Source organism: Cricetulus griseus, chromosome 4 (genome assembly GCF_003668045.3).
Source record: "Cricetulus griseus strain 17A/GY chromosome 4, alternate assembly CriGri-PICRH-1.0, whole genome shotgun sequence".
In the NCBI taxonomy this organism is placed as follows: Eukaryota; Metazoa; Chordata; class Mammalia; order Rodentia; family Cricetidae; genus Cricetulus; species Cricetulus griseus.
Window position 1 is genome coordinate 117,313,812 of NC_048597.1, and position 26,563 is coordinate 117,340,374.

General features: G+C 43.7%; 1 protein-coding gene across 1 annotated transcript in view; it reads left to right on the forward strand.

Annotated features, from left to right (window-relative positions):
• Col22a1 (collagen type XXII alpha 1 chain) overlaps positions 1 to 26,563 on the forward strand; it is a 286,090-nt gene that overhangs the window by 51,782 nt on the left and 207,745 nt on the right. The window contains exons 5-11 of the mRNA XM_027415259.2: positions 1,090 to 1,213; positions 7,060 to 7,335; positions 11,513 to 11,593; positions 12,687 to 12,803; positions 18,118 to 18,162; positions 19,242 to 19,304; positions 21,578 to 21,616. Coding sequence (XP_027271060.2) covers positions 1,090 to 1,213; positions 7,060 to 7,335; positions 11,513 to 11,593; positions 12,687 to 12,803; positions 18,118 to 18,162; positions 19,242 to 19,304; positions 21,578 to 21,616 — 745 coding nt within the window. The remainder of the gene's footprint in view (positions 1 to 1,089; positions 1,214 to 7,059; positions 7,336 to 11,512; positions 11,594 to 12,686; positions 12,804 to 18,117; positions 18,163 to 19,241; positions 19,305 to 21,577; positions 21,617 to 26,563) is intronic.

The window sequence follows — 26,563 nt, forward strand, 5'->3', positions numbered from 1 at the left end:
CTCCACTGCAATGGTAGGCTACTCTCTTAGTGTCTTCTGCGAATACTAGGCTGGCCTGGGTAAAGAAAGAGTTTTTTACAAAGACAGCATTCGACAGCCTTTGGGGTTCTTTATTCCTGAGCACCTATAGGAAGCCTTCTATACTGGGGGCTTTGTGGTGGGAGCTAGAGGATAGGGAATTATCAGACTTTCTAATGAGGATCCCCACAAGACTAGGGACTTTGAATGTAGTGATGATGGGAGTGTGTAAGTCACTGATTGCAGAACTCTACCAACTCTCTGTTGGTAGAGAAAGGGAGGGGGCAAGAAAGGAAGAAAAAATATTTTGCAGGGTTGAACTAAGGGTCAGGAGTGCAGGTGGCTCTGGCCATGACATGGGTGAAGGCTGAAGGACATATGGTCCAAGGGGGCTCCAGGAAGGTGTAGAACAATTGGCTTTTAGACCGCCAAGAGGACGGCCTGCTCCTTAGTGACAGTGCTCTCTGGTCTTCATGGTTCATAAGTGGCAGAAGCTTCTTAAAGAGCTAGAGGACAATTGTCCAAGGTATATTATCATGGTAATACTATGTGACAGAAATGCTGAACAACTGAGAGGCTTCTCTTACAAGAACACTGATCTGTCAAGAGGGTTCCACTCTCGTGAGCTAATAATAACCATCTGCTACCTGGGCATTGGGTTTTGTAAAGACATACACTGAGACTATAGCTGCTCGGTATAGGATCCCTGGTACAAGAAACACAGGAACAGGACAAAAAGGTGAAGGCTGACTGTCTTGACTGTAACCATTCCTGGGGGGTGGTGGTCACTTAGCACTTATTGACCTTCTATCATCAAGAGGGTGGGGAGCCAGTAGAAGAGCACTGAGGGTGGGGGCAAAGGAAGTGAAGGGGCCACAGTGCTGGTCAATAGAAGGTCTCACTAAGACACCAGTCTCAGCAAGAGGCAACAGTATAACTTAGAGGGTGTTGAAGGCATCCTTGGGGGTCACACTACCAGGACTTAGTTGATGAGCAGACTTGGAGGCTTCCTATGCCAACTCTCCACTCTTCTCAGTAATCTTGATACCATATGTCTGTCTCTATTCTCAGGGATGTATTTCCCCAAGGTCTGCCTGATGAGTATGCCTTTGTCACGACCTTCCGGTTCAGGAAAACATCACGGAAAGAAGATTGGTACATCTGGCAGGTCATGGACCAGTATGGCATCCCACAGGTATGGGCAGTGCTTGCCAGGCTTTTGGGCAACTGCTGGGTCCTGCTCCCATGAAGTTTTGACCACTGTGTGTTTGGCAAGGTATGCAGTTCTGGGCATAAACAGAAGGGGGTTCCAGTTCATGGAGCCCCAAAGAACCTGTGGAACCAGCCCCTTTTGCCTCCCTTGTCAACCCTTGTCAACTGAAGGTTTGACATTCAGTTATCATCCTCTGAGATTTTCTGACTAAACAGAGAAGTGACCCCATGCTCTGCTGTGTTATGGCACCTTCTCTTTTGGTGATGTCATAAAGTAGTGGAAGAAACGGGTTCCGGGCTAGGTAAACCTGAACCAAATATTGTATCTCCTCTTTTCTTGATGTGGGCCGTGGGGTAGGATTGCCTGTGAGTCTTAGTTTCCTTAGCTTGAAAGTGGAAAATGGGAATCTTTACTCAAGAATCGTGGGTGGAAGAGTCATTTGTTAATAAAATCATGTTTGTAAAGCATCCAGAAGAGTCTTATGTATGATAGCATCTCTCACGATTATATCTTTTGGATAAATGAAGGTCATCTTCAATTCTTCCCACATGTGAAGTTCCAAATGCTTGTCTTTACCCACCTCTAGAGTATTGGCTTTCAGTTTGACAGTTCCTCAACAGCATGCAGCCCAGTGAGGAAGAACAGATCTCAAAACTAAGGTCATCAACACAGGGCATCAGTCTGAGAGGAAAGCAAGACCACCCTCCATTCTTGAGCTAACCTAAATACACTTGTTCTCAGGGCTCAAAGGCCTGAGTCCCCAACCTTGTCCTCTCATTGGAAATACATATGCATATGTAGACATTCTCACTTTCACCTGGGAGAAACTCTCTCAGTTTTCATATGGGGTTAAAATAAAACAAGGTTTTCCAAGTAATTTGACTCCAGCAATCATTGACTGTTGTCTGAGACAACCAGCTGCAACCACCTCTTGTTCCCCTATCTTGGATCACCTCCTTCTTTCTTGTCTTTCATTCTCCCTCTCTTTTCTTTTTTTTATAAGATCTTATTTATTTATTTATTTATTTATTTATTTATTTATTTATTGGTGAGAAACTCTCTTTATTCTGTATGTTTGTTTTTTTATTTGAATTAGGAACAGGATTGTTTTACATGACAATCCCATTTCCCTTCTCCCACCAATCCTCCCCTACCTGCCCCCCCCCACTAAAACCTTATCTGTCACATATCTTCTCTGCTCCCCTTGGATGGTGAGGCCTTCCATAGGGTGTCATCAGAGTCTTACGTTTCCTTTGGGGTAGGGCCTAGGCCTACCCCCGTGTGTCTTGGCTCAGGGAGTATTCCTCTATATGGACTGGGCTCCCAAAGTCCACACCTATGCTAGGGATAAATACTGGGCTTCTACAGGAGGTCCTATAGATTTCTGAGGTTTCCTTGCAGAAACCCATGTTCCTTGGGTCTGGATCAGTCCCATGCTGGTATTCCAGCTATCTGCATCTGGGTTCCAGTTCAGATCGGTGATTAGTTATGGGTGTCTGCTTCTACTTCCACCAGCTGCTGGATGAGGGCATATAAGTCTGTCATCAATCTCATAATCAGGGGAGGGCATTTGAGGTAGCCTCTCCTCCGTTGCTGAGATAGTTAGCTGGTATCATCTTTGTAGATCTCCAGACATTTCCCTAGTGCCTGATTTCTCTGTAAACCAAAAGTGTCTCCCTCTATTATGATATCTCCATTCTTGTTATCATGTATTCTTCCCCTGACTCATATTTTCTGCTCCCTCATGTCCTCGGCATCCCTCTTCCTCTCTCCTTCTCATTCTCCTAGCTCCCTCCCCCCTCTTCCGGTGCTCCCAGTTTGCTCAGCAGATCTTGAGCCTCTCCTCTTCTCCAGGGGACCATGTATGTCTCTCTTAGGGACCTCCATGTTTATTATTAATCCACATATGAGTGAGTACATATCATGATGTCAGTCTCATATAAGATTTTATTTATGTATTATGTATACAATGTTCTGTCTCCATGCATGCCTGCACGCTAGAAGATGGCACCAGATCTCATTACAGATGGTTGTGAAACACCATGTGGTTGCTGGGAATTTAACTCAGGACCTCTGGAAGAACAGTCTGTGCTCTTAACCTGTGAGCCATCTCTGCAGCCCCTCCCTCTCTTTTCTTAAAATAAGTAAATGAGATGATACCATTGAGGTACAAAGAACATTGTGAGGAGAAGTGGACAATGGCTAGGACATTCAGCCACTACTTTTAGCCTATTCTAACAGCATAGAATAGGATTTATTTTAATAGCATAGAATAGGATTTATTCTAACAGAATAGAATATGATAGAATAGAGTTGAAGAGAAGAATAGAATAGGGTAGAATAGAGTAGGACTTATTCCAACAGAATAGACTAGGATAGACTAGAGTAGAAGAGAAGAATATAATAGAATAGATTGGACTCTCCTGTGGTCTGAGAATGGCTTGGCATTGTTCTTCACTGTTCACTGACACAGATCTGTTCAGTGTATAATTTAGATGACTTAATTCTTAATGCTGAATCTTCCTCATTATCCTGCATACAGGTTGATTCTACCATACCCATCTCAGAGTGAGGAATAGAAATAGCCACAGAGATGCTCAGGAGTTGACCTGTTTGACAGGCAGTAAAAGCAGAGGTTGAGATTTGAACCCAAAGTTAAAGCCCCAAGTCTGTGTGCTTTTGTTCTCAGCCTGTCTGGGTCTTCCAGTTCTGTTGAGTAACTCTCCCAGAGCATCTGTGGTCACACTGAAGTGTAAACTCATTTTCAGTGTTAACTATGGAGGGATCCAGTTTCCTGTGTGTGGGAGACTGAAAGCATTGACAGGTTTCTGGCAGCTGTGTGTTCCTGTCCACCATCATTGCCTGTTAACCATAGATTTGCATCTCCAATTTCTCCAGTCTGGCAAGGTGGACTGGCCTTCTGCCATGACATTCTCCTGGGGGTGAGCCCATAACACCCACGCAGTCTGGGTCTTTTCTCTCATGGCATCTGCAGAGCTTTGTGCTCTGTCTGCCATGTCTGCTGTTCCCCTTTTGCTGGAGTAACCAGAGTTTAGATATAGCTTGAAAATAGAGCCACCACAATTTGCTGATGCATCTGAGATATGAAGTGAATCCAGGAGGTCATGTAGTTAGGGTTAGTTGTCACATGACTTGGGGCTGTGAATACCTTGGCTTGTTTTCTTGCTTGCTTGAGACAAATATTAGAGGGAAAGTAAAGTTCTGAAGATGGTCACAGTTAGGATTTAGGTCTGTGAGACTACCCTGAGTAAATGGAGGACTATGTTCAATGATGAAACAATTACACTATATGTGTTGTATAAGGCAATTATGGAGGAGCCCACTGTTTCTGGCCATTCATTACACTTGTAATATGTATGCAGGGTAGCTAATTGAAAGACATATGAGGTACCCTTTGTTTGTGTTGAAGGGAGGTTGATTCAAAAGGGGAACCTTGTGATGATATCTTCCTCATACAAATAAAGCCTGCCTGAAGGTCAGAGAATGGAGCTTGCCACTAGATAACCATAGAGGTCTGGAGATCTGTACAGGCAGACAGAAGGTGAGCTAGCTGGGCAGAAACAGGATATAAACAGGGAGAAACTGGAACTTGCTCTCTTGTCTGCTGAGACACTAAAGAGGTAAGGTGGGGCAGTGGTTTGATCCTTCTCTCTGATCTCTCAGCATTTTCGACTATATCTGACTCTGGGTTTTTACTACTTAGACCAATTAAGAACTCCATTTACAGAACCTAGAAGACTAGGGCTGTGCTGTGAATACTCTGGCCAATTCTCTGCACTGTACAGGCACCATTTTCCTCTTGCTTTTTCATTTATTGATTTATGCATTCATTCAGCAACTTTTTCCTGAATGCCACAATGTACCACATGTTTTTCTAGCCTCTGGTATTACAGGGATTAACAAGTGAACACCAAGGAAAGGAAAACACCAAGTGTCTGTTTAAAAGAATGGGAAAGTGGACTTAAGTAAACAGGTGTGCAGGTGTGCACAATTACTAGCCGGGATAACTTCTTCTGTTATGTAGAACTGTCAAGGAAAGTATATATCAATCAAAAGGTCTGGAAAAATGAGAAGTCTGTTAGACTCTGAAGGTATTCATGTGCTGATGTGATGGTTAAGTTTTATGTCACCTTGATGAAAGCGTCAATCATTTAGAAAGAGGGAAACCCAGCTGAGGAAATATCTCCATAAGACTGACCTTTAGGCAGTTCTTGATTAATGATTCATTGGGGAGGGCCTAGCCCACTGTGGCCAATGCCATCCCAAGGCAGGTGGTCCTGGGTTGTATAAGAAAGCAAGCTGAGAGAGACAAGAAGACAGGAAGACAGTGGCACTCTTCCATGGCCGCTGCTTCAGTTCTTGCCTCTAGCTTCCTGTGCTGACTTCCCTCAGTACTGATCTGGGACCTGCGAGTTATAAGATGAAATAAACCCTTTCTCCAAGTTGCTTTTGGTCATGGTCTTTATCAGAGAAATAGGAAGCAATTAGAAAACACTGTGGTTTCTGTGTGTGATCTCACCTGCTTAAGCTATTGTAATTAAGATTTAGAGCAGAACTTGGGATATTCATACTGTGTAAATTTCTTGCATGCCTACTTATTTATTTTTCCCTTAGCAAGCCTATGATGTAAGTGCTGCTTTCAATACCATTTTACAAATGAAGAAATTGCAGAGGTTAAATAACCCAAGGTCACAAAGCCCCGCAATGACTTTCTGGTTTGGGTTGATCAGGCAACATCTACCCTGCTGAACTAAAAAAAATGATAAAGTGGGTGGAGTTAAGAGTGGGGATATGGGGGAAGAGGAGTGGGAACCAGCAAGGGGATACTGATGCAACCCTGGGTTAACAACCACAGGAAGTGGCAGCATGGGTTCTGATTAGGACAGATGAAGACTGACTTAGTTGATGCCCCTATGTTCACGCACTGCCCAAGTTTCCATGTGTTCAGTGCTGCATTTCTGATACCTAGCTTGCCTGTCACATACAAAATGTTCAGTGAGCATCATGGAGGGGATGAAGAAAGGAGATCATGGGTGTGAACATAACTGTCCATCCCCCAGAAGCAAACAAAAGTGACCTTTCTTGCAGAGGTGTCTTGTGTGCAGCCACAGGCCACTATAAATGTGGCCCAACATAAAATTGTAAATGTTCTTAGAACATGTTACTATTTTGTGTGAAGGTTTTTTTTCCTTAATTGTCCAGTTCTTGAGCATGAACTTTGAAGATGACAATATCGCCCAGAGGAGCCAAAAGGTTAGATAACCAAGGGTTCTTTCTCTGTTCCAGGAGATTTTGCAAAGGGCTGAGTGTGCACGAGTGACTTGGATAGTTAAGAGGTTTCATTCTCATAGACCTTCAATAGAATCTTCTAGATGAGAGATGGGGAGTGTTGGAGTTACCCATCGGATTTCAGACTGACACTTGACATCTACATTAGGGAGGGCAGGGTTTAAGAGACCTGAAATTAGTTAGAATTTCTGGAATGTCATGCCGCAGTCCCTTGTCACTGGTCATTTGAAGTATCACAAATGCCTCAATAGCCTATTCACACAAAATACATGACCTCTGCTTAGTGGATGAGCACAGCCAAGCTAATTACTGCCCAGGTTTAAGCAGCCTACAAATTGGCTACTGACAAGGAAGCAAAACCCAGAAAGGTACCTAAGCAATCTAGTGAGACAGTCACAGTTGAATGTGTCAGCATGTTCAAGACTGACTCCAACCTTCCCCCTTCTGTCCTTGCTTTGTCCCATGATGTTCAGCAGATGCAGTAGGTCTTCAATGATTCTCTTTGCCTGTCTCCTTAGGTCTCAATCCGGCTGGATGGTGAGAACAAGGCAGTTGAGTACAATGCTGTGGGTGCTATGAAAGATGCTGTCAGGGTGGTCTTCCGAGGTTCCCAGGTTGATGACCTCTTTGATCGTGACTGGCACAAGATGGCTGTAAGCATCCAGGCACACAGTGTGTCCCTCTACATTAACTGTGTGCTGGTTCAGACACTGCCCATTGAAGAGAGGGAGAACATCGACATCCAGGGGAAGACTGTGATTGGCAAGCGACTCTATGACAGTGTGCCCATTGATGTGAGTACCTGAGGGGCTCTTGTAGTTAGTTCTGGGGCCATCAGAATGGACTCTGTAATCTAGGTGCCTTAGTGTCCTTCATGTCTGTAGTTCCAGTTTATCATCAACTTGTCAATCATAACTGTTGACTTTCTGAGGAGGGAGGACACTTGACTCAGAACCATGCATATTGGACTCCTAATTTCTCATTCATTCATTCATTGTCTACACATTGTGATCCTTCTGTTTGCTAGGCTGACTGCTGGGCACTGGGGATATGGGTGCCTATAAGTGAACATACTATTAACATGCAAACACTAGTCATCTTTAAAATAATGGGATTGAACATCATTGGATTTTGTTACAGGGAGGGCTTCTAGGGTACCAAGGGACAACAGTACTTTAATGAGTTGGGTCAAATACATATAGAACCACAAATCATATTCAGATAGTGCCACAGCATCCTGAAGAGGGCTCACAGGCCCTAAGTCCTGTATCCTTTACACGGCAACCCGGTCCTTCCAGGCCATCCTAGTAGCAGCAGCAAAGCAGCAGAGCAACATCAACATCAGGACACCCACTTGGTGCCTCCTGTCTGTTTTAGTAGCTTGTCTGGGCAATACAACCTCCACTATGGTGGCTGATGCTTCTCTGTCTTCTGCATGTGATTGCCAGTTATGTTGAACCTGAATAGCAAGAAAGATATGTGAATTGAATGAACTCTGGGTTCTATGGAAGGAAGATTCACTGAGATCATTCAGTCTGGTTAAGTAACTGCCACAGTAACATTGGCATCATGTATCATAGAACTTAAAGGATGCATGTCCAAACTAAACAAGTATGGTAGCTGTGAGGAGGAAACTGAGGGAGGTATGTAGGGTGGTTTCCTAGAAGAAGTTAATTTAGGCATAGAGGATAAAGGCTACAAGGTAGAATGTATCTATTTTAAGTAGCATTGCCAGAAGGTAGGAACTTGGTACACCAGGAGGAAGAGATAAATAGTTATGAAACAAATCCAAGGTTTACTGGATAAATCCTGGAAATCAGCCTGTAGGTGACACTTGTCCAAAAAAGTTAAGAGGGCAAGTGTTATGCCTGTGCATTGTCTGCTTGTTACAGAGAGGGTTCCATAGGAAGATGGAGGAGAGTGCTTGGGAAGGAAGTAGTCTGAGGGTGCAGAGCCAAGAGGCAGGGTTCTTATTTTGGGACACTTAGTTGCTGCAGGAGCAGCAAGTGGGTGTGGAGCTGGAATACAGTGAGGTTCTTGAAGGGTCAACTGCTGAGATAGTGAGCTGGTGCCGGTGAGTTGGTAGTTACTCAGACCCATGGAGGGAATAGAGAGGGTTGTTCCTGCATGTAGGACCTAGGTTCTGAGGCTGTTATCTGCTAGAGAACCCTGACACTCACAAGCTCTTGTCTCTATCCCTTCCCAGAGGCCCTAGGTTTCTCTTTCCCTTTCCTGCCTATTTCTCACAGGTCTCTGCTTCTCTCCAGAGTCTCAGGAGAGGTGTCCATGGGCAAAGGAGCCCAGGGATTCATTCTTCCATGTACCTTAACTTTTGGTCAGTTCTCACTGGCCCCACATCTGGCTTAGTTGCTTTAAAGTGGCTCTGAGAAACACAAACACAGGTGATCTTCCTCCTTGGAAGGGCTCAGCCTCATGAAGATATCAGTCTGTTTGCCTTGCTGCTGTGAGACCAGCCAATCCTATAAAGAGCCATGATCCAGTTTTGAAGTAAAGAACCAGAGAGCCCTCAGTGCTCCAGTGTGGGGCAGTGCTTGTTGCCCTTCCACTTTGGTTTGTACATCCAATAAAGATCTTGGTGGCCTCTGGGCAGCACACACTTGTATGGTCACGGTAAACTCTAAGCGCCTCACTTGGTGCAGCATCGCAGAGCTGTGATGTCACTTAGTCCACTTAAGAGGCAAAGCTAGGCGCAAAGATGGAAGGATCTGCTCCATGTTGTAAATTCACAAGGAGGTCAGTGTCTCCAGTTCAGTCCTTGTCATTTGGTCTGAGGAACTAGGTCTGGGTCCTATCCTGATTCTTGAATTTGTCCATTATACTCAGCCAGAAGGTGACCCTGTTTATCCAACACTCTGGGTGTGGGAACTTGGACTCGTTCCTTAAGTGGGAGGATCCAACATTCCTTCCTTTCCCTCCTTTGTTGGTGTCAAACCCCAAGGAATCTTGGGGCTTCTGACATTCATCTCTAGCTGTATTTCTAGGTTAAATGCTTGGAGGAAGAGTCAATATATTTTATATCCCTCCCACAGCATGGGCTAGCATACTTGTGGTCATATGGTTTGGGGCCTTAGATACAATGGGATGAGGCCTTAGCCTATCTAGGCTTGATGTGGGACAGGCACTGTATCCTATGAGCCCCTCGGTTCCCCCTATAGCTCTGTGATACCATAATGTTAAAGGACAAATGGAAGATCAGATAATTGAGGTGGCTACATGACAGCCCAGTTGAGCTGAACCTTAGACTCAGCCCAGTAGAGCCCAGCTCATGCTTTCAGTTCTTCTTAATCTGTTTCCACACCAAAGCTAGCAAAGGACCATTAGATGAGTGCCTGTGGGGGGGAAATGGTGGGAGACTGGGAACTGTGAGCTGACTCAGGAGATAGTTCAGTCATAGCTTATGGATTGAACCTGTGTGTGGCTCTCAGACAGGAAAGAGGCCCAGAATGATAGAACAAGTGGAGATTCTGGGCCTTGGGGACACAGTGGGTGGGGAGGGTTAAGGTTCCTGGAATAACATGGATCAAAGGTAGTGGTGGGAATATGGGGCCCTTCCCAACCTCAGCTCTGTTGCCTTGTCTGAGAGCCCAGTTGAGGTCAGTGGATCACTGCTAATGTAGAAAGCAGGTTGTCTCCTAAAGACCAGTCTTGCTCAAATTCAAGAACATGCATTTTGTCACTTTCTCCTGGTCTGGAATGGTGTCTCAACAGGAAATGACATAGACACTTGTAGATCTGCTCTTGTCCTTCTGAAGAAAATTAGGTGGCGTGACAGGGTATGCTTTGAGGAGCACATGGTAGAAGCAGAGGGCTCCCCAGCCCCACACAGGCAGAGCCCTCACTGACCAGTTCTGTTCGCTAAATGTTCTTTCTGCCATTGATGACTGGCCTGGGCCACATCTGTTCTGTGTCAGGGCCTGTCTATAGCTGGAGACAAAAGAGAACAGAGCCTTGTCCCATAGATATTTTGTTGTAGCAAGGAAAATAGGTTCTGGAGAATAAAGGAAATATACAGTGGAGCTGCATGGTAGGTGCTGTTGTGAGGACAGATGGTGAGAGAGGTGAACCTGAACCTGACCAACAAGAGGAAGGCAGAAGCTGAGAGTAGCCTGCCTGTGAATGGTGGGAGGGAGCAGTCTTCCTGGGCAGTGGTGCTGTGAGGGCAGAATGCATGGGAAAGAGCTTAGTGTGTGGAGAGGCCCATATCAGTCCAGAAAAAGGAGATGACTGGGAAGCAGAGTGGACTGTGGATGAACTGAGCCCAGGCCACAGCCTGAGTTTGCTCAATTACGTTGACTGTGCAAACTCTCAACCAGAGCTCAAGGCAATTGTTCTGCAGACCAGTCTCTGACTGCAAGAGCCTAGGGCCCAGAAAACAGACAGATTTCAGGTCTGCTGTCACTTTACAGCTTGCTGCCACATGCACAGGCCCTAGTATGGAGTAGGAGTATGTGTGGTGCTGTGGGGGTGGGGGTGGTGAGTGGGGGGTACTTCACTGTTATTTTTAGATACTGAGATCTTTATGTTTTAAGTTTCTCAGTCTATGTAGAGGGTATTATAGGTAAAATGAACAGGATATTACAGGATATATTTATCTCAAAATTTCATGTAACTGTATGGAGATGCCTCGAAAGGGTGAGAATAGGGACACACTGAGCTTTCTGTCTAGAACTTGTGGCATCATTAATGTGCTATTCTGTCTGCAGTGGCAGTGACCTGGATAGGGAGTGTGCCTGTGTTTGTGGCTGGGGATAAGACCATGAACCCTGTACAGTGGAAGCAAGCATAGGCTCAGTTCTTTCCTCGAACCTCCTTTGCAAGGGGACTTTCTCTAAATGGCACCCATGCAGCCCAGTAAAGCAGCACAGGGTGGGAAGGATTGCAAGAGCAAGTGGGCTGTCTCATACCTTGGAGATTCCAGTTCTTTCTTCTCTCTTCATCTTTCCTTTCCAGTTTGACCTGCAGCGGATTGTGATTTACTGTGACTCCAGGCATGCAGAACTGGAGACTTGCTGTGACATCCCATCGGGTCCGGTGAGAAGAAATGCAGAGTGGGCTGGAGATGTGTATGGTAGATGGGGCTTGAGGTGTTCAGGGTTTGGAAAATAGCAGCTGAGGCCAGGGCGCCACTGGCCACCAGTGTGTGTGTGAATTCTGGGTTCATGTTTTACTTCTAACCATTTATACACAGCATGAGCTTGAGGAAACCAAGTTAAACAGAGCTTCAGTGAGGATGACCCCAAAGTTTCTAGCCAAGTGATGTGACCCAGCTTTGGGGAAGTATAGAAGGCAGAGATTGGAGGGTACCCTGGAGATCACAATGAACTGATATGTTCAGTGCTCAGGGGAGGGGAAGCTGCAGTGCTTTTGGACAGGCAGCAAGATGGTGGTCAGGACACTAATGGTCCCAGAACCAAGGGTAGGAATCACTAGACTTCTGAATGCAGGGTCTGCACTCCTCAGGCCTCATCACTCACTCCTCATATCTGGTTTCCTCCCACTTTCTCTCCCAAACCCTGGTTCCAACTTATGCTTGAAAGATGGGATTGGAATGGAACCTGCTTCCCAGGGTTGAAGAGTGAGCCTGGTGGCCCAGTCTTGGGGACACAGTAAGGGCTCCATTATTGTGTTCTTGTTAGCACTCCTATAGTGTGCAGTGTTTGGGGACCTGGAGGCACCTTTATATAATTGTGGAGAGAGGGAAGGAAGGAAAGAAGGGGGCAACAGAAACAAAGATTTTAGGGAGGGCAGGAGGAAGAGGGCTAAGGCTATGAAGTGTGTAGGTATGATACTGTAAGATGGAAGTTCCCTAAGTGTTCTCATTCAGCCCATCTCAAAAGCTGATAAAGGAAACACCCTTGTCTCCATCCTGCATGGTGAACACTAAGGACAAGGCTAAGTGGTTCCTCTAAGTTGCTAAGCTGGCCAGTGTTTATAGATTGGCTGCCTAGCCTACCCACTCTAAGGCTTTAGGAGAGTTGGATACCTGCTATTAGATGTGTCCTGTCCACTCATGTGTCCTCAGGGGATTCTTGGTTCCCTTTGCCTGTCCAGTTCCTTCAGTCACAAATATCATGGTCCTCACCAGGCAGTAGTCATATTCTGTCCCCTTGACCTTTCCTTCCAGTGTCAGGTGACTGTGGTGACAGAGCCTCCACCTGTGTCTCCAGAGCTGCCCACTCCTGCCAGTGAACAGATTGGGTTCTTGAAGACCATCAACTGCTCATGCCCAGCTGGAGAGAAGGTAGTACACCCCCAGTTCCACATTCTTCCCTCAGTCCCCCAACTGTAGCATCAGAGCTGAGAGCAGCAGGCAAGACTGAATGACAGGACTACTCTGACAGTGAGGTCATGTAGGAGTTTCCCATCACACCTTGCCTACCAAGCCAGGATGGCCCCAGGCCCACAGTAGCTTTCAGACCACCATTGTGTTCCTGGAATGTTTGTTTCTTTACTTTTATACATGATGGGAAGGGAAGTTCTCAGGCTTCAATCTAATTAATGTTTTCCTGAAGCTAATGATGTGTTACTGGAGTCTCTGGCTGTTATTTATGTCGTCACCATTCCTGCTGTTTCCTTTGGTTATCCACACTCACTAATCTGAATATGTTGGGGTTGTGGAGGGAGTGTGGCTGTATGTTTATGAATAAAGGTTTGGGCATCGTTTTAAATTTTAGAAAATGCTTCATGCTTTTGAACATCCATAGCTCTATCCACTGGACTCATTAAATTCTTTGTTTATACCCAAGGTTTTCATTTATTTGCTTTTCTTTCTATAGACCAGTAGTGGCCACACACACACACACACACACACACACACACACACACACACACACACACAGAGAGAGAGAGAGAGAGAGAGAGAGAGAGAGAGAGAGAGAGAGAGAGAGAGAGTTTTTTTTTACTCTTTGGGGGTCCACCACCAACCCAAACCAGCTCTATACAGAGACTTATTCTTACTTATAAGAACACTTGTTTCTAGCCAGTTTTTAAAACTTAAATTATTGCATTTCCCTTTAACTATGTTTTGTCTCTGGGCTTTTTACCTTTCTTTATTGCATGTATCTTTCTTTCCTTCTTAACTCCATGGCTGGCTGTGTGGTTGGCCACTGGTGTCTTCCTCTCCTTCCTTCCTTCCTTCCTTCCTTCCTTCCTTCCTTCCTTCCTTCCTTCCTTCCTTCCTTCCTTCCTTCCTTCTTTCCTTCCTTTTTGCTCCTTACTCCCTTCTCTAAATTTCTCCTTCTGTTTACCTCTCTGCATGCCAACACCTACTCTTTCTCTGCCTACCTATTGGCCATCCAGCTCTGTTTTAGACCGACCAATCAGGTGTTTTAGGCAGGCAAAGTAACACAGCTTTACAGAGTCAAACAATGCAACATAAAAGAATGCAGCACATCTTTGCATTATTAAACAAATATTCCACAGCATAAATGAATGTAACATATCTTAAACTAATATTCTGCAATACACACACACACACACACACACACACACACACACACACACACACACCACATTACTATAAATGGTAAGAATAAGGTTGTCAAGGAACAGAACTGTCCGAGGACAGTCTCTGTGAAGAGCCTCTGGACTGGTACTCACAGTGACTTAGTCTACCATGTATGTTTGTCCCCACCCACATGGTGCCAGCACACATGAGGACTGTGAGGCTCTGCCCAGTACTAGGGACATCCAGACCCAAGAGAAATAAGAGTTGAAGATAACTGGATCAGACACTTTGGATATCTAAGGAACAAGAAAACATCTGGCCAATATACTCCTCCCTTTTCTTTTACCCTCACTATTATTATTCACACCTTCCATCATTTCTTGTTCTATGCAGAGAGCCAGGCTCTTGGGGAGACATGGGTCACTAAGTGAAGTTGCCATATACTGGCTCAACTTAGCAGTGGCTAGTTATCCCTTGAGCTTGGGCTTTTGTCAGGCTGTAGCTGACATTAGGATCTCCATGCCCAGTGTCTGTGTTAGGGAAGAATCAGGCAGAAGAAAGAGATGGGATGAGCACATTCAGGACGAGCAGCTGGTGTTCCCACTGCAGGCTTTGTTTGCCTCAGCCTGTGAACCAATTTCTTCCACATTCCACTGAAGCCTCAGAGAGACAGCTGTTGAAACTCACGTCTTCTTGAGTCTCACTTGCAGCTAGAGCTACAGTGGGAAAGGGTGTAGAGAGGTTTGTGTCTCCTACCACTGTGCATAGACAGGAGGCACAACCCAAACCCACCCTCCCCAGGCCACCGCTCCCCCTTGGATCTAGGCCTGTGTCTGAATGGGTCCCATGAAAGCTTGTTATAACTGCTGAGAATCCCAAGAGGCATCCTCTTCCTTTGCATCCACAGTGCTTCTAATCTTATGCCTCAGTTTCTCTCCCTGTCAGTTCCCAGTTCAAATAAAAAAAACTACTGGTTTGTTTCAGGGGCCATCTCTCTTACCTTTGGCCATTTGAAGACACAGAACCTTCTGTATGAAACACCTTTTCCTTTCCTTGAGTAGCTTTCCCTGGCTGATTGCTGCTCTTCTTCTAAAGCATGAGCAGTGACTGTTTGCCAAGCATGATGTTGGCCTTATGATTTCCCTGCATGCTTCCTTTTTTTCCCTTGTCATTCACCCCCATTTGATAACTATCCAGAACCTTCCTTTGTAGCAGGCTTCTTCTTTGGGGCCACCAACTAGTTCCCAAACTAAGATATATAGACATTTTAATAGTTATGAATTTCAGCCTTCTTTCAGCTATTATTTTCATCCATTTCTCTTTATGTTTTGCCTGAGGGCCTTTTATATTTCTTTCTTTCTGTATATCTTGCTTTCCTGCTTCTCACTGCCTGGCTTCTGGCCCCAGGCATGTCCCTCTCTTTCTCCCTCATTCTCTTCTTCTCTCTCTGGAGGCTAGATTTCTCTTCCTACTTATTCTTTCTGCCCACCAGCCCTGCCTAGCCCTCTTCTGCCCAGCTGTTGGCCATTCAGCTTTTTGTTAGACCAATCAGGTGCCTTAGGCAGCAAGGTGAAACAAATGCAATACATCTTTACACAATTAAATGTAGCACAAACAAATGTACACATCTTTCCACCATTAATAAAGGCAGCAGAAACAAATATAACACACCTTCACATAGTTAAGGTAATAGTCTGCATCATAAACAAATGTAACACATCTTTGCCTAGTTAAAATAATGTTCCTTTTTCCTCCCCAGGCTTCAGTATACTACAGCCATGGAAACATTGGACTGATAACATTTCCTTGATTTTTCTTCAGTAAAATCCTAAGTTCCATTTGAGAGAGATTGAATACTGTCTGCGTTTTGGGGGCTACTTCACATTTTGACACAGATACAACTATTATATAATGATTGAATTGATAGTAAAAAGATGAGAGTCTGAAAGGATGGATGGGTAGAAAAGTGGATAGATGGGGGATAGAATGAGATTCTCCTGATGCAGTCTGTGCAGTCTCAGCTTTGTGCTCTTTGTGCCATCAACTGATAACCAATGCTTTTTTCAAGTCACCAGTCCTAGTGTCTGGCCATAGACAGTAAACACCTGCTACTACTATGTCCTTCACACTGGATTGCACACTAAGATTTTAAGACTGGTGGGATATGTCTCTTGCAAGTCTTAGTCTGGTTAGGGAGTGAGAACTCTGAGACCTGGATCATCCTATGGAGCTAACTGTTTTTACAGGAACAGGTGAACAAGAGCATGGAAAATAGGCCACCTAGAGGAGCTACCTGCCCACCTGTGAAGCTGGTGTGGCCCCTGCCTCCTACATGCATATGTCTATAAAAACTCAGTCTGAGGCCCAGAAAATCATAATGTTCTTCATGGGGCAGAGTTAGCTATAGGCACTTTGTTTGCAGCTGTTCAAGTTTTTCATTTTAACAATTAGTGATGTCAACCATCCTTTGGGGTCCCCATTTACATCTCTGTAATCAGTCATGGTGATGGATGTGAACACTACAGGAAGTCCTAAGTGCATTTAAGTATTTATACTCATTGGCATATGCTGAGGACATCTGTGATTGCTCTGAAGTAAATGGGCACCCATGAATAGAGTTATACCAATTAGTCTTTATTGTCACCTTGGAAGAAGGACCTCAATTGAGGGATAGCCTCTGTCAGAATGGCCTTTGATTAGTGACTGATGTTGATTTGTGGATGATGGGGGAGGGCCCAGCCCACTACAAGCTGCATCATCCCTAGTCAGTTGGGTCTGGACTGCATAAGAAAGTACACTAAAGGGCTGGAGAGGTAGTTTAGTGGTTAAGAGCATTGGCTAGTCTTCCAGAGGATCAAGGTTTGATTCTCAGCATTTTTATGGTAATTAACAACCATCCCAGGGTGGCTGAGGTCCTCTTCTGGCTTCTGTCAGGACCAGGTACACACGTGGTATAGGCTCAACAGCAGGCAAAACACTCATGCAAAATAAATACGTAAATATGTATAATAAAAAAGAAAGTAGGCCGAGCAAGCCAGAAGGAGCAAGCTGCATCTCTTCATGGTCTCTTATTTAGTTATTGCCTTCAAATTCTTGGCTTGTGTTCTTGACCTGACTTTCCACATTGATGGACTGTGACCTGGAAGTATAGTGTGAAACATTTTCCTCTCCAAGTTGCTTTTTTTTGTCAAGTGTTTATTATAGCAATGGAAAAGCATATGAGAACAAAAGTGAAAATATTACTGTTAGTGATGGGATCAGGTACAGATGGGCAGTAATATGGTGATATCTTTATTTATAACATAAGAATCATGTGTTTCTTCTCAGCTTGGAAATATTATAGCATACAGATCAGTTATAAACAAACCAACATGATCTTTCACACATTTTAAAATCTGAATGCAGCTGTGTCTAGAAATTGCACTAGAGATGTTAAACTTTGTATTTTAGTAAGTAAACATTACACAAATAACAGGCATCATAATTTTCTTTCTAAATAAGTCATACATTCAGATAAAAATAATATCCCATAAATTACCTTGTTATTATTTATATTGTCTATTGATCAATTACATCATTTATTTATAAGGTAAACAATGATATCCTAATGTGCCTCTTGTGTGTAGAACTGTGAGCCAAGATCAAAAGCACATCAATCACCTCAAATACCAATAATTTATTTCCATCTAAATGAAACTTGACTCTTGACCAGTGCCCTCTCCATTCCCCAACTTCCCAACCTGGAACACTTGTTATAATCTCCGATTTGTGTGTGTGTGTGTGTGTGTGTGTGTGTGTGTGTGTGTGTGTGTGTGTGACATCTTTTGGTCTCATGTATGAATGAGAACATGTACTATTACCCTTTCTGTTCTTGGATGTGTTTATAGCTTTGACCTTCCAGTGGAAGGTCATGTTGAAAATTATCCATGCAGGTTTGCCCTTGGGGAACAGAACTCTACCTGAAGTTAGCAGTTTCCTGCTCAACTATCTGACCAACCTGACTTAGCATAAGAATACTTTTGGAGCCCCTGAAGTGGGCAATTAGCTCACATGAAAGATGGGGAGAATTATCATGTGACCTTTATTGTTTCTTCTTGTCTTTCTGCAGGGTGAAAGGGGCTTTGCTGGCCCTATGGGACTCCCTGGTCAGAAGGTCAGTACCTGCATGGCAGAGTGTTCTTTGCTTTAACCTTCATGGAAGCATGGTAGGCAGAGGTGTGTTAGTTCACTGTTCCACCAGCCTCAGAGTTGCCTTGGAGCCAGATGAAAATGCTACAATAAGAACTAGTGGCATGAGGTTCAAGTTGTCCTGCCAAGAACTACACCTCTCAGCCTAAAAAATTATAGAAAAAAGGGCAGGATTGCCAGGGCTCAGGCCAACAACTCATGTGCTCTACTCTCCAAAGGCAGCTACATTAATCTTGCACTAATCCTTGATTGGCTCAAGAAGCATTTAAATCTTGGGTTTGGGGAGTAATTTAACTTGTGTAAACTGCATAAATTTCTTGTGTACAAAGTTTGCAACAGTAGTTGCACAAAGCCAGGTGTTCCTGTCCAGTATTCCATCTTTGGTCACAAGCAGCCTCCTCATCCTCCCAAGTTCTTAAGCAAACTACCTTCTCCATCACTGTTTGGTCCTCAAACATTGATGGGTAGGAGGTACCAACAATAATGGCCACTGCATAGTGGGGGTCTTTATTTTTGCACAAATAATACCTTGTTTGGAGTTGAGGGTGATGATGGTAGAAAAATAGAAACAGCTGTGCCTTTTCACTCCACCTGTTTCTATCTGCTTCAATATGTAGAGTTCTTTCTTCATTTTAACATTATGCTCCTCTACTCTCCATACCACTTCCTTTGTCCTCCCCAGCTTCAGGCTGTCTGTCTCTCTTGGCTTCCTGTGTGTCTTGGTTTTGAATTTATATGCCATCGTATTAGTACATGCCTTCTCAGCACCAGGTTGACATCATGATAAAGGATTGTTTCAGCATTCACACAAAGGCTGTACCCATAAGCCTGTCTGGTAGAGCCCAGTGATTTGTGAATAAATTCAAGAAATGTGGGATGTCCCTTCCAATGTGGGACAGGTGAACTCACAATGCAGTCACCTAGGATGACTTCAGTCCTAGGGAAATGGGGCAAGGTTGACTGTGGGCAGCCTGTGACTACAGAAGTCTAGGAGAGCTGTTGGGGGAATCTGACCTAATGTTAATTTTGCTTTTAACCCTTCAGGGAGATTCAGGGTCTATTGGACTAATGGGTGCTCCAGGACCCAAGGGAGAAAAAGGAGACCCTGTAAGTAAAATTTTGCTTTTCTGTATTAATGGACATCATGGCTGGCACGGGAGCCATGCATACCAGCCTGGTTACAGTGATGAGCAAGTGTGGACTGAAAGTCTGATGAATGCAAGCACTGAGTGCATCCAAGCCATGGGTCAAAGCACCTCTCTTTTCCATCATTGTACCTAACTCTATCCATCCTCAGAATTCTGTTCTTCCAAACTGGTACCCTTGTGATGCCATTTTGTAATTGGCCATTTTGTAATATCCCCTTCACTCCGGCCATCTCATATGCTTATTCTAATGGATATAAGTCTGCTTTTATCTACAATTGTATCATTAACAAATGTATTAAATAGACAAACTAAAAAGCAGACTTTCAGACAGGGTATAGAAATGTCTGAATAACATCTTGTCTAGAGGAGACACACTTTATATTCAAGAATACAAATAGGAACCTGGGAGTGTGGTTTGATATTAGAGTGCTTCTCTAGCAGACACTAGGCCCTCAGTTCTATTCCCAACAAGTGTATATGCATGCATACTCTCTCTCTCTCTCTCTCTCTCTCTCTCACACACACACACACACACACACACACACACGTGTGCACATGCAAATAACACACATGGAGCACACATGGACAAATACACACACAAAAAATGAGAGAGGAGGATTGAAAGTATACATTTTGAAATTAGAAAACAAATAATGGGAATGATCATACTATTATCAGACAAAATGGACTTTAGAATATAGCAGTTCATAAAAAGACATATTTTAGAAGAGTAAATTCTTGAAGTGTTCTTTAAGATATATAACAATAACCATAAGCAACCAACAACAGAGCTTCAAGATGCATGACATACAATTGATAAAATTTAAAGGAGAAATCAACAACTCCACAGCGATGGCTACAGCCCTATAAACTTCACTCCCAGTGAAAGCCAGAGCAACCAGAAAAGTAGCAAAAGGAATAGTGCAGCCTCTGGGAGAACAATCTTGCAATTCTTGAAAGCTTAAATTAAAATTGGATTTGCCATACAATACAGATATTCAGTCCCTCTCCAAAGAAACACAAGCATATGTTCACATAAAAACATGCACACACATTCAGAGTGTTGTGCCAGGTTTGCGGAGCCCAGAGACTAACCCAAGGAGTCGACACTTTGATGCAAAAGCAAAAAGTTTGTTTTTATTTCAAGCTGGCCAGCTAGAATCTCATTGCATGGCGGGTAAAGGAGATGCCAACCATCCAAAAAGAGAAGCTTTTAAAGGGGCAGACCATAAGGTTGCAGGCCACAAATTACAGAGTTTCCATGGTTACTTAAGGTCAAACAAAGTACAGTTAGTCAGGAACCATACATTTTAAGGGAGCTACATTTGACTGAGACAGAGCATGGGGTTGCAGGGTTACAGGGTCACAGGGTCTGTCAGGGATCCCCTGGGCTGGGGGATCTTTATGACCAGCAATTAGCAAAGGAATGTTAACAGGAGTGGTGGACAGTTACCTTCCCTTCTCTGAGAGCAGGGTATCAGGTGCCAGCCATGGCACTTCTGATTTAAGGAATTAAAATTTCCTTTACCATTAGATATTCCCTTTTCAGGGCCTAAGGTTTTAAACTTTTATTAATTTGAATCTTTGGTTCCTCAAGAGTGCTATACTTTTAATAACAAAGTAGCAGTAACCCACTGGCCATTATATAAAGGATGAGTAAATAAAGTGTGCTGAATCTGTACATTCCCATATTAATCTACAACAAAGGAAGTTATGCTATGGGGTTCAACATGGATGAACTGTTAGAAGACTATGCTGAGTGAGAGGAGGCAGTCATTAAGGGGACCATCATTACACCTTGTGCTTGCAATAGAAAACGAATTAGTGCTTGTCTGGAGCTGGGGATGGGAAATGGGGAGCAGCTGCTAGTGGGCTGGGCTCTTGAAAATAGTGAAAATGTTCTCAAATTGATTGTGATTATGTTGTTTAACTTTAAAGAAATTAAAATTACTAATTAAATGCTGTATATAGGTGAATTATATAGTGTGCAAATTATATCCCAATAAGGCTGTTATGAAAACAACAAATAGTATCTGTAATGTTAAATTATTGGAAAATTAAATGAGAAGACACTCATGAGATTCCGCATTCACTGAGTAACAGCTCCATGTCTTTCAGAGGTGGCTGGGCATAGTTCATAAGATAATATCCAATTGCTTGGATCTTGGGGTGATAAACACACTGCACAGATGTCCCCTCAGTAAACCTGTGCTGTCTGCTTTCCTTCTCTAGGGGAGAGGACCCTTCATTCGAGGAGAAAAGGGTGAGAAGGTAAGCCTTTTCTCTAGGGCTCAGGTGGATTTTGGGATATATATATATATGTAGCTATGTTACCTTCTGTGGATTTCAGTAGGGAAGAAGGCCCCTGGCTGCAGGCCTGGTTTTTTTGTTTCCTGAGCTGGCTGATAGAAGCAAATGCAGACACAGCAGGAAGGGAGAGCAGGCAGAGAAGGGAAATGGTGGTTGAGAGAAGTGGGAAGCAGGAACCAAATGTCTTGGGGGCCCATAGAACCCTCTGCTGGAGAAAAGGCCACTGGACCAGTGCTTCAAGTAGAGGTCTAGGCAGAACACCCAAGTAGAGTGTAGAGCAGGAGGAGGGCTTGCTTGAGATGAGACTGGATTACTGTGCTTAGGGCCGAGAGTAACTCCTAGTATTCAGCAGAATGGAGACAGAGGAAGAGAACTATGTGAGGGCCATGGGTTCCTACCATCAGATATCAAAGCACATTTAGGTTTTATGTACTGTGATAAAGAACCAATGAAAAGTCTTTGTGTGGTCAGAAGGCTGAGGATGCTCAAATAGCAAGAAGGCGATAGATCTGAGAGGGGACTGTCCATACACGTTTGGGAATGAGTCAGAAGATGATTGAATGGGGAGAGGATGAGGGATGGAGCTGATATATTGTGACTGGACAGACAGAGGCCTGAAAGAGAGTACGTGACAGGTATGAGCTGTGAAAGTTCTACCCTGATTCCCTTCTACATAACAGCTACAGCACAGCAGACTTGGGCATGTGCAACTTATTCTCAAGGAAACCCTTAAGATGATAATTGGTAAAGACAGGTGAAAGCAAAGAGCCACTCAGTGCCTGTGGCAAAACAGTCCCATTATTCTGAAAATATCTTTTACATTCTAAGGTCCAGGAACTTCTGCTGGACCTCACAGCCTAACTTAATACACCTTGAGATGACTTAAGACTGGGCACCCTAGTAGAGTGTAGAGCAGGAGGAAGACTTAGATGAATCTGGCTTACTATGCTTATGGCAGAGAGTAACTTCTGCCATTCAGCAGAATAGAGACAGCATGAGAAACTGCAGACCACCAGATAGGAATCCTATTGTGTAATCAGAGTGTTTGTTTAACCCACTTTTAAGATAACATCACTTTACTTGCTTTGGATTTCACATATAATCAGTTTTATAACCTAAATTAATACATGGTTGTAATCTTTAGTTAGACACTCCTTTCCCTGTGTGCTCCTGTCCCAGAGAGTTCATTTGTGTGTGCATGTTATGGTAATAAATGTAGGAAACAGCAAATACATTGAAATAAACCATATAAAATGAATACCCTTAGGTGTTGAAGACAACATACAGACATTTCTGATAGCACTAGTTTGTTTCTCAGTCACTTGGGGTAAGTTGGAGTCAGTAACTTCATGCCTTGAAAACCTCTGTTTAGCTGGGCATTGGTGGCACACGCCTTTAATCCCAGCACTCGGGAGGCAGAGGCAGGAGAATCTCTGTGAGTTCGAGGCCAGCCTGGTCTCTAGAGCAAGTGCCAGGATAGGCTCCAAAGCTACACAAGAAACCCTGTCTCAAAAAACCAAAAAAAAAAAAAAAACCAAAACAAACCTCTGTTTAAGATTTCTGTAAATTATACTATTTGTACCCCCAGTAATGATTTTTTGTACAAAGCAAAGCCCTTTGTTAGGGGCACACACAGACACAGACAGTTTCACTAGACAACATTCAGGAAGGTGTAGATTCAAATTCATGCAACAGGGACTGACATGAGACACAGGGAGAGTGAAGAGAGGAGTCAAATATGGGCTTGCTTTGCTCTAAGTTAAATTACTATAGGGGGAAGTGATTTTTTCTTACTGAAACACCTGACACATTACTAGTGATTCTGAGCTTATTTGTGTTCAAACTGATGCAATTGCCCTTGAGAGGCATCCGCAAAGGTTCGTGGCATACATGTGTTTCACCGACATTATGGGGTGATCTTATGGGGATAGATCCTTGCTGTTGTGCCCTGGGATGGGTCATAGCAGCTCCTTGATAGGGCTGATTATGTCACACAGGATCTGATCTGTGAAAATATGGAAGAGTTTTCAGGGAGAACCCATCTTTATTTAGCACTTTCCTCTCTGTTTACTATGAGAAACATCATGAACAAACTCTAGAAGAGAAATGCGTGAATAGTTTATGTATGAAACTAGAAACAAATGATCATGTGGGGGTTGGCACAGCATGAAAATGTGGCTTTACACATGAATAATGCAATGAAGTCCTATACTGCAAAATCATGATTAGGTTAATAATGAACAGCCAGAGTATTTTGTCACTTTTCAAAATATTATGAAAAATATAAGTAACCCAAGTTATGGAGGATGAGGAGAGAGATTAATGCAGTACCTGCCCCTATGGATAAAGGTGAGTGGGCAGAGGCCAGGATAAGTGTCTAGGGGAAAAGAAGTATCACAATTCAGTCTTAGGCATGATGACAAGTAATCACAGCTACTTGGAAAGCTAAGTCAGGAGAATGGCAGGTTCAAAGCCAGCCTGAATACTTAGCCAGACATTGCTCAAAAAATATATATTGGGGATATAGATCAGTGAAGTTGTCTAAAATGCTCGAGGCTCTGAATTCCATTGTGTGTGTGTGTGTGGTGTGTGTGTGTGTGTGTGTGTGTGTGTGTGTGTGTGTGTGTGTGTGATCCAATTCTCACCCTCCAATCCAGACCATCACTGTGATCGTGCTGTGGCTAATAGGCAGCCAGTACCTAAAAGGACATTCTGTCTTGACCCTGCTGTGATTAGAGGGGACCATACAGATGACATGTAGGTCTGTATTCCTGCAGTCACTTCATCATTGCCCATGTTCATACCTGAGAGGAGGAGTGTGGATTGAGAAAAGGAATAGACAGGAGACAAGAGATAGTGTCAGGAGGGCATCCAGTGAATACTGAACCACCCCTGATTATTGTTAGCAGTTGTTTTATACCCCCATGAAAAGAGAGGGAGAAGGCAAAAGACTTCTTTATCAAGGTACAAAGAATAAGCAAGTGTAATTACCTTTTTAATACCCCAAACATCAAGTAACTATCTCCTGAGTTAAGTATTCTATTGTTCAGGCAGGGCAGGCAGAGATGACATCCTATGCCAAGCATCCTGTTGCATTCACGTCTTAGGCCAGGCATTCTGTTATTTCACGTTGAAGAGGAAGGGCAGACAAAAACTCTCTGACCTTAAGTAAAAATGGAATGGAGTCAGTTCTTTGGGTTCCCACATCACTTCCCTGATCCCAACATGGCACAGCCACCTTGAACCATCCACATTGTAAAAGAATGATGGGCCCCTTTGGCCTGATGCACTCACCCTCAGAGTCTTGTAGAAGCAGGCCCTCACTGAAACTGCAAAATGAGAGGAGTTCCTGGGAGAAGAAAGGCTGCAGAGTAGGGTGGGAAATGAAAACAGAGCCCTGCCATGTGTGGATGGTCTGAGTTCCTCCCTTCTAGAATAGTAGCCAGAGATGAGTTTACAAAATCATATATTACTTAGTCATACCAGAGACATTATGTTTGGATATGTGCTTCCTCAAAGCTTCACATTTCAAAATCCCCATAGTATTTGAAATGTGATGAAGTTGTAAAAATAGAAACTTTGAGTGGAATCAGTGTCCTAATGAGAGGTCTCCAAGGGAGACCCTCTTACCCCTTCTTTCATATACAGGTATAAGCCAGAAAGTGTCCTCAAGGAACCAACGGGTGGCCCTTGCCAGACAGTTAATCTATCCATGTCTTGACTTTGGATTTGCAGCATTCAGGACTGTTTGAAACATCCTACTGTTGTTTCTAAGTTCTCTATCTGGGTGGAGACAAGATCATGGGTGTCTGAGAAAGGAGAATCATGGGATATAGCAAGAAATAATGGCTGCACCTTTTAATTTTCTGTTTAATTTTCTGGAAGCAGAAGGTATTGTTAGCTATGGCAGCTATGCAAATTTACCGACCAATGCTGATGGTTTTTTTTGGAGTACTGCTTGGACTTTGTTTGGAGACATGGTAGAGTGTGAGTGTCAAACTCATGACATTGGGCCTTGATTAGCCTTTTTAATACAACTCAGTGTTTAGTTTTCAAACATTCTGAAGGAAACTAGACTGTGTCCAAGATCACAGAGTGGGTCAGTGACTATATTGAGGCTGGGGATCTCTGATACACTCATGCCCTTTCCGAATGAAATATTGGTATCTAGGAAATCTTGCCTCTCAAAACTGTTCTGTATGTAACTCAGCTTGTTTTATATAATGATTTCATTGTAGAGCTTTTGAATAGGAAAATACAAATGACATTTGTGTTTGCGCATATGCAGTTTTGAACCTTCATTCATAGTGTTGTCTGCTCTGTTCTTAGTTGGTTTGATTGACATGTTAATGGGCATTATATGGATGTTGAATTGGCGGACTGTGGCTAAGTTTCTCTGGCCAACTGTTGCTAAATTTTGTAAAAGTTTTACATAATTTAAAGGACTTATGGGGAAATTAGTTTGGTTGTTTGTATGCTTGCACACAGCCTTGGAGGCTGAGGGCAAATACTGAAAGGCTAACCGCAGCTTCTTTAGAAACTGTCTGTGGTGCTGAAGGGCACCTTGGAAGATACTTGGTTTTTCAAGAATCTCAGAGCCCAGGACTAAAATGGAATGGGGGAAGTCCTTAGTTTTCCTTCTGCTTTCATCTGACACACAGGTGCTTTCTAAGTCGCGAGGTCAAGCACTTCAAACCAGAGTTTGGGAGCCTATATGGGCGAGGTTAGTGTTGGATGTCTAGACTGTATCAGGCAAGCTAAGTGGGAGGACCTTAGGTGCTAGTTTTCTGGGTCCAGACTTTAGCTCAGCCACTTGGCAGCTGCATGGCAAGGGACCATGACTTCACCTCTGTAACCCTGGCTTTCCTCCTCTGTGGCTTGGCAAATATAATAATACTAGAATCATAT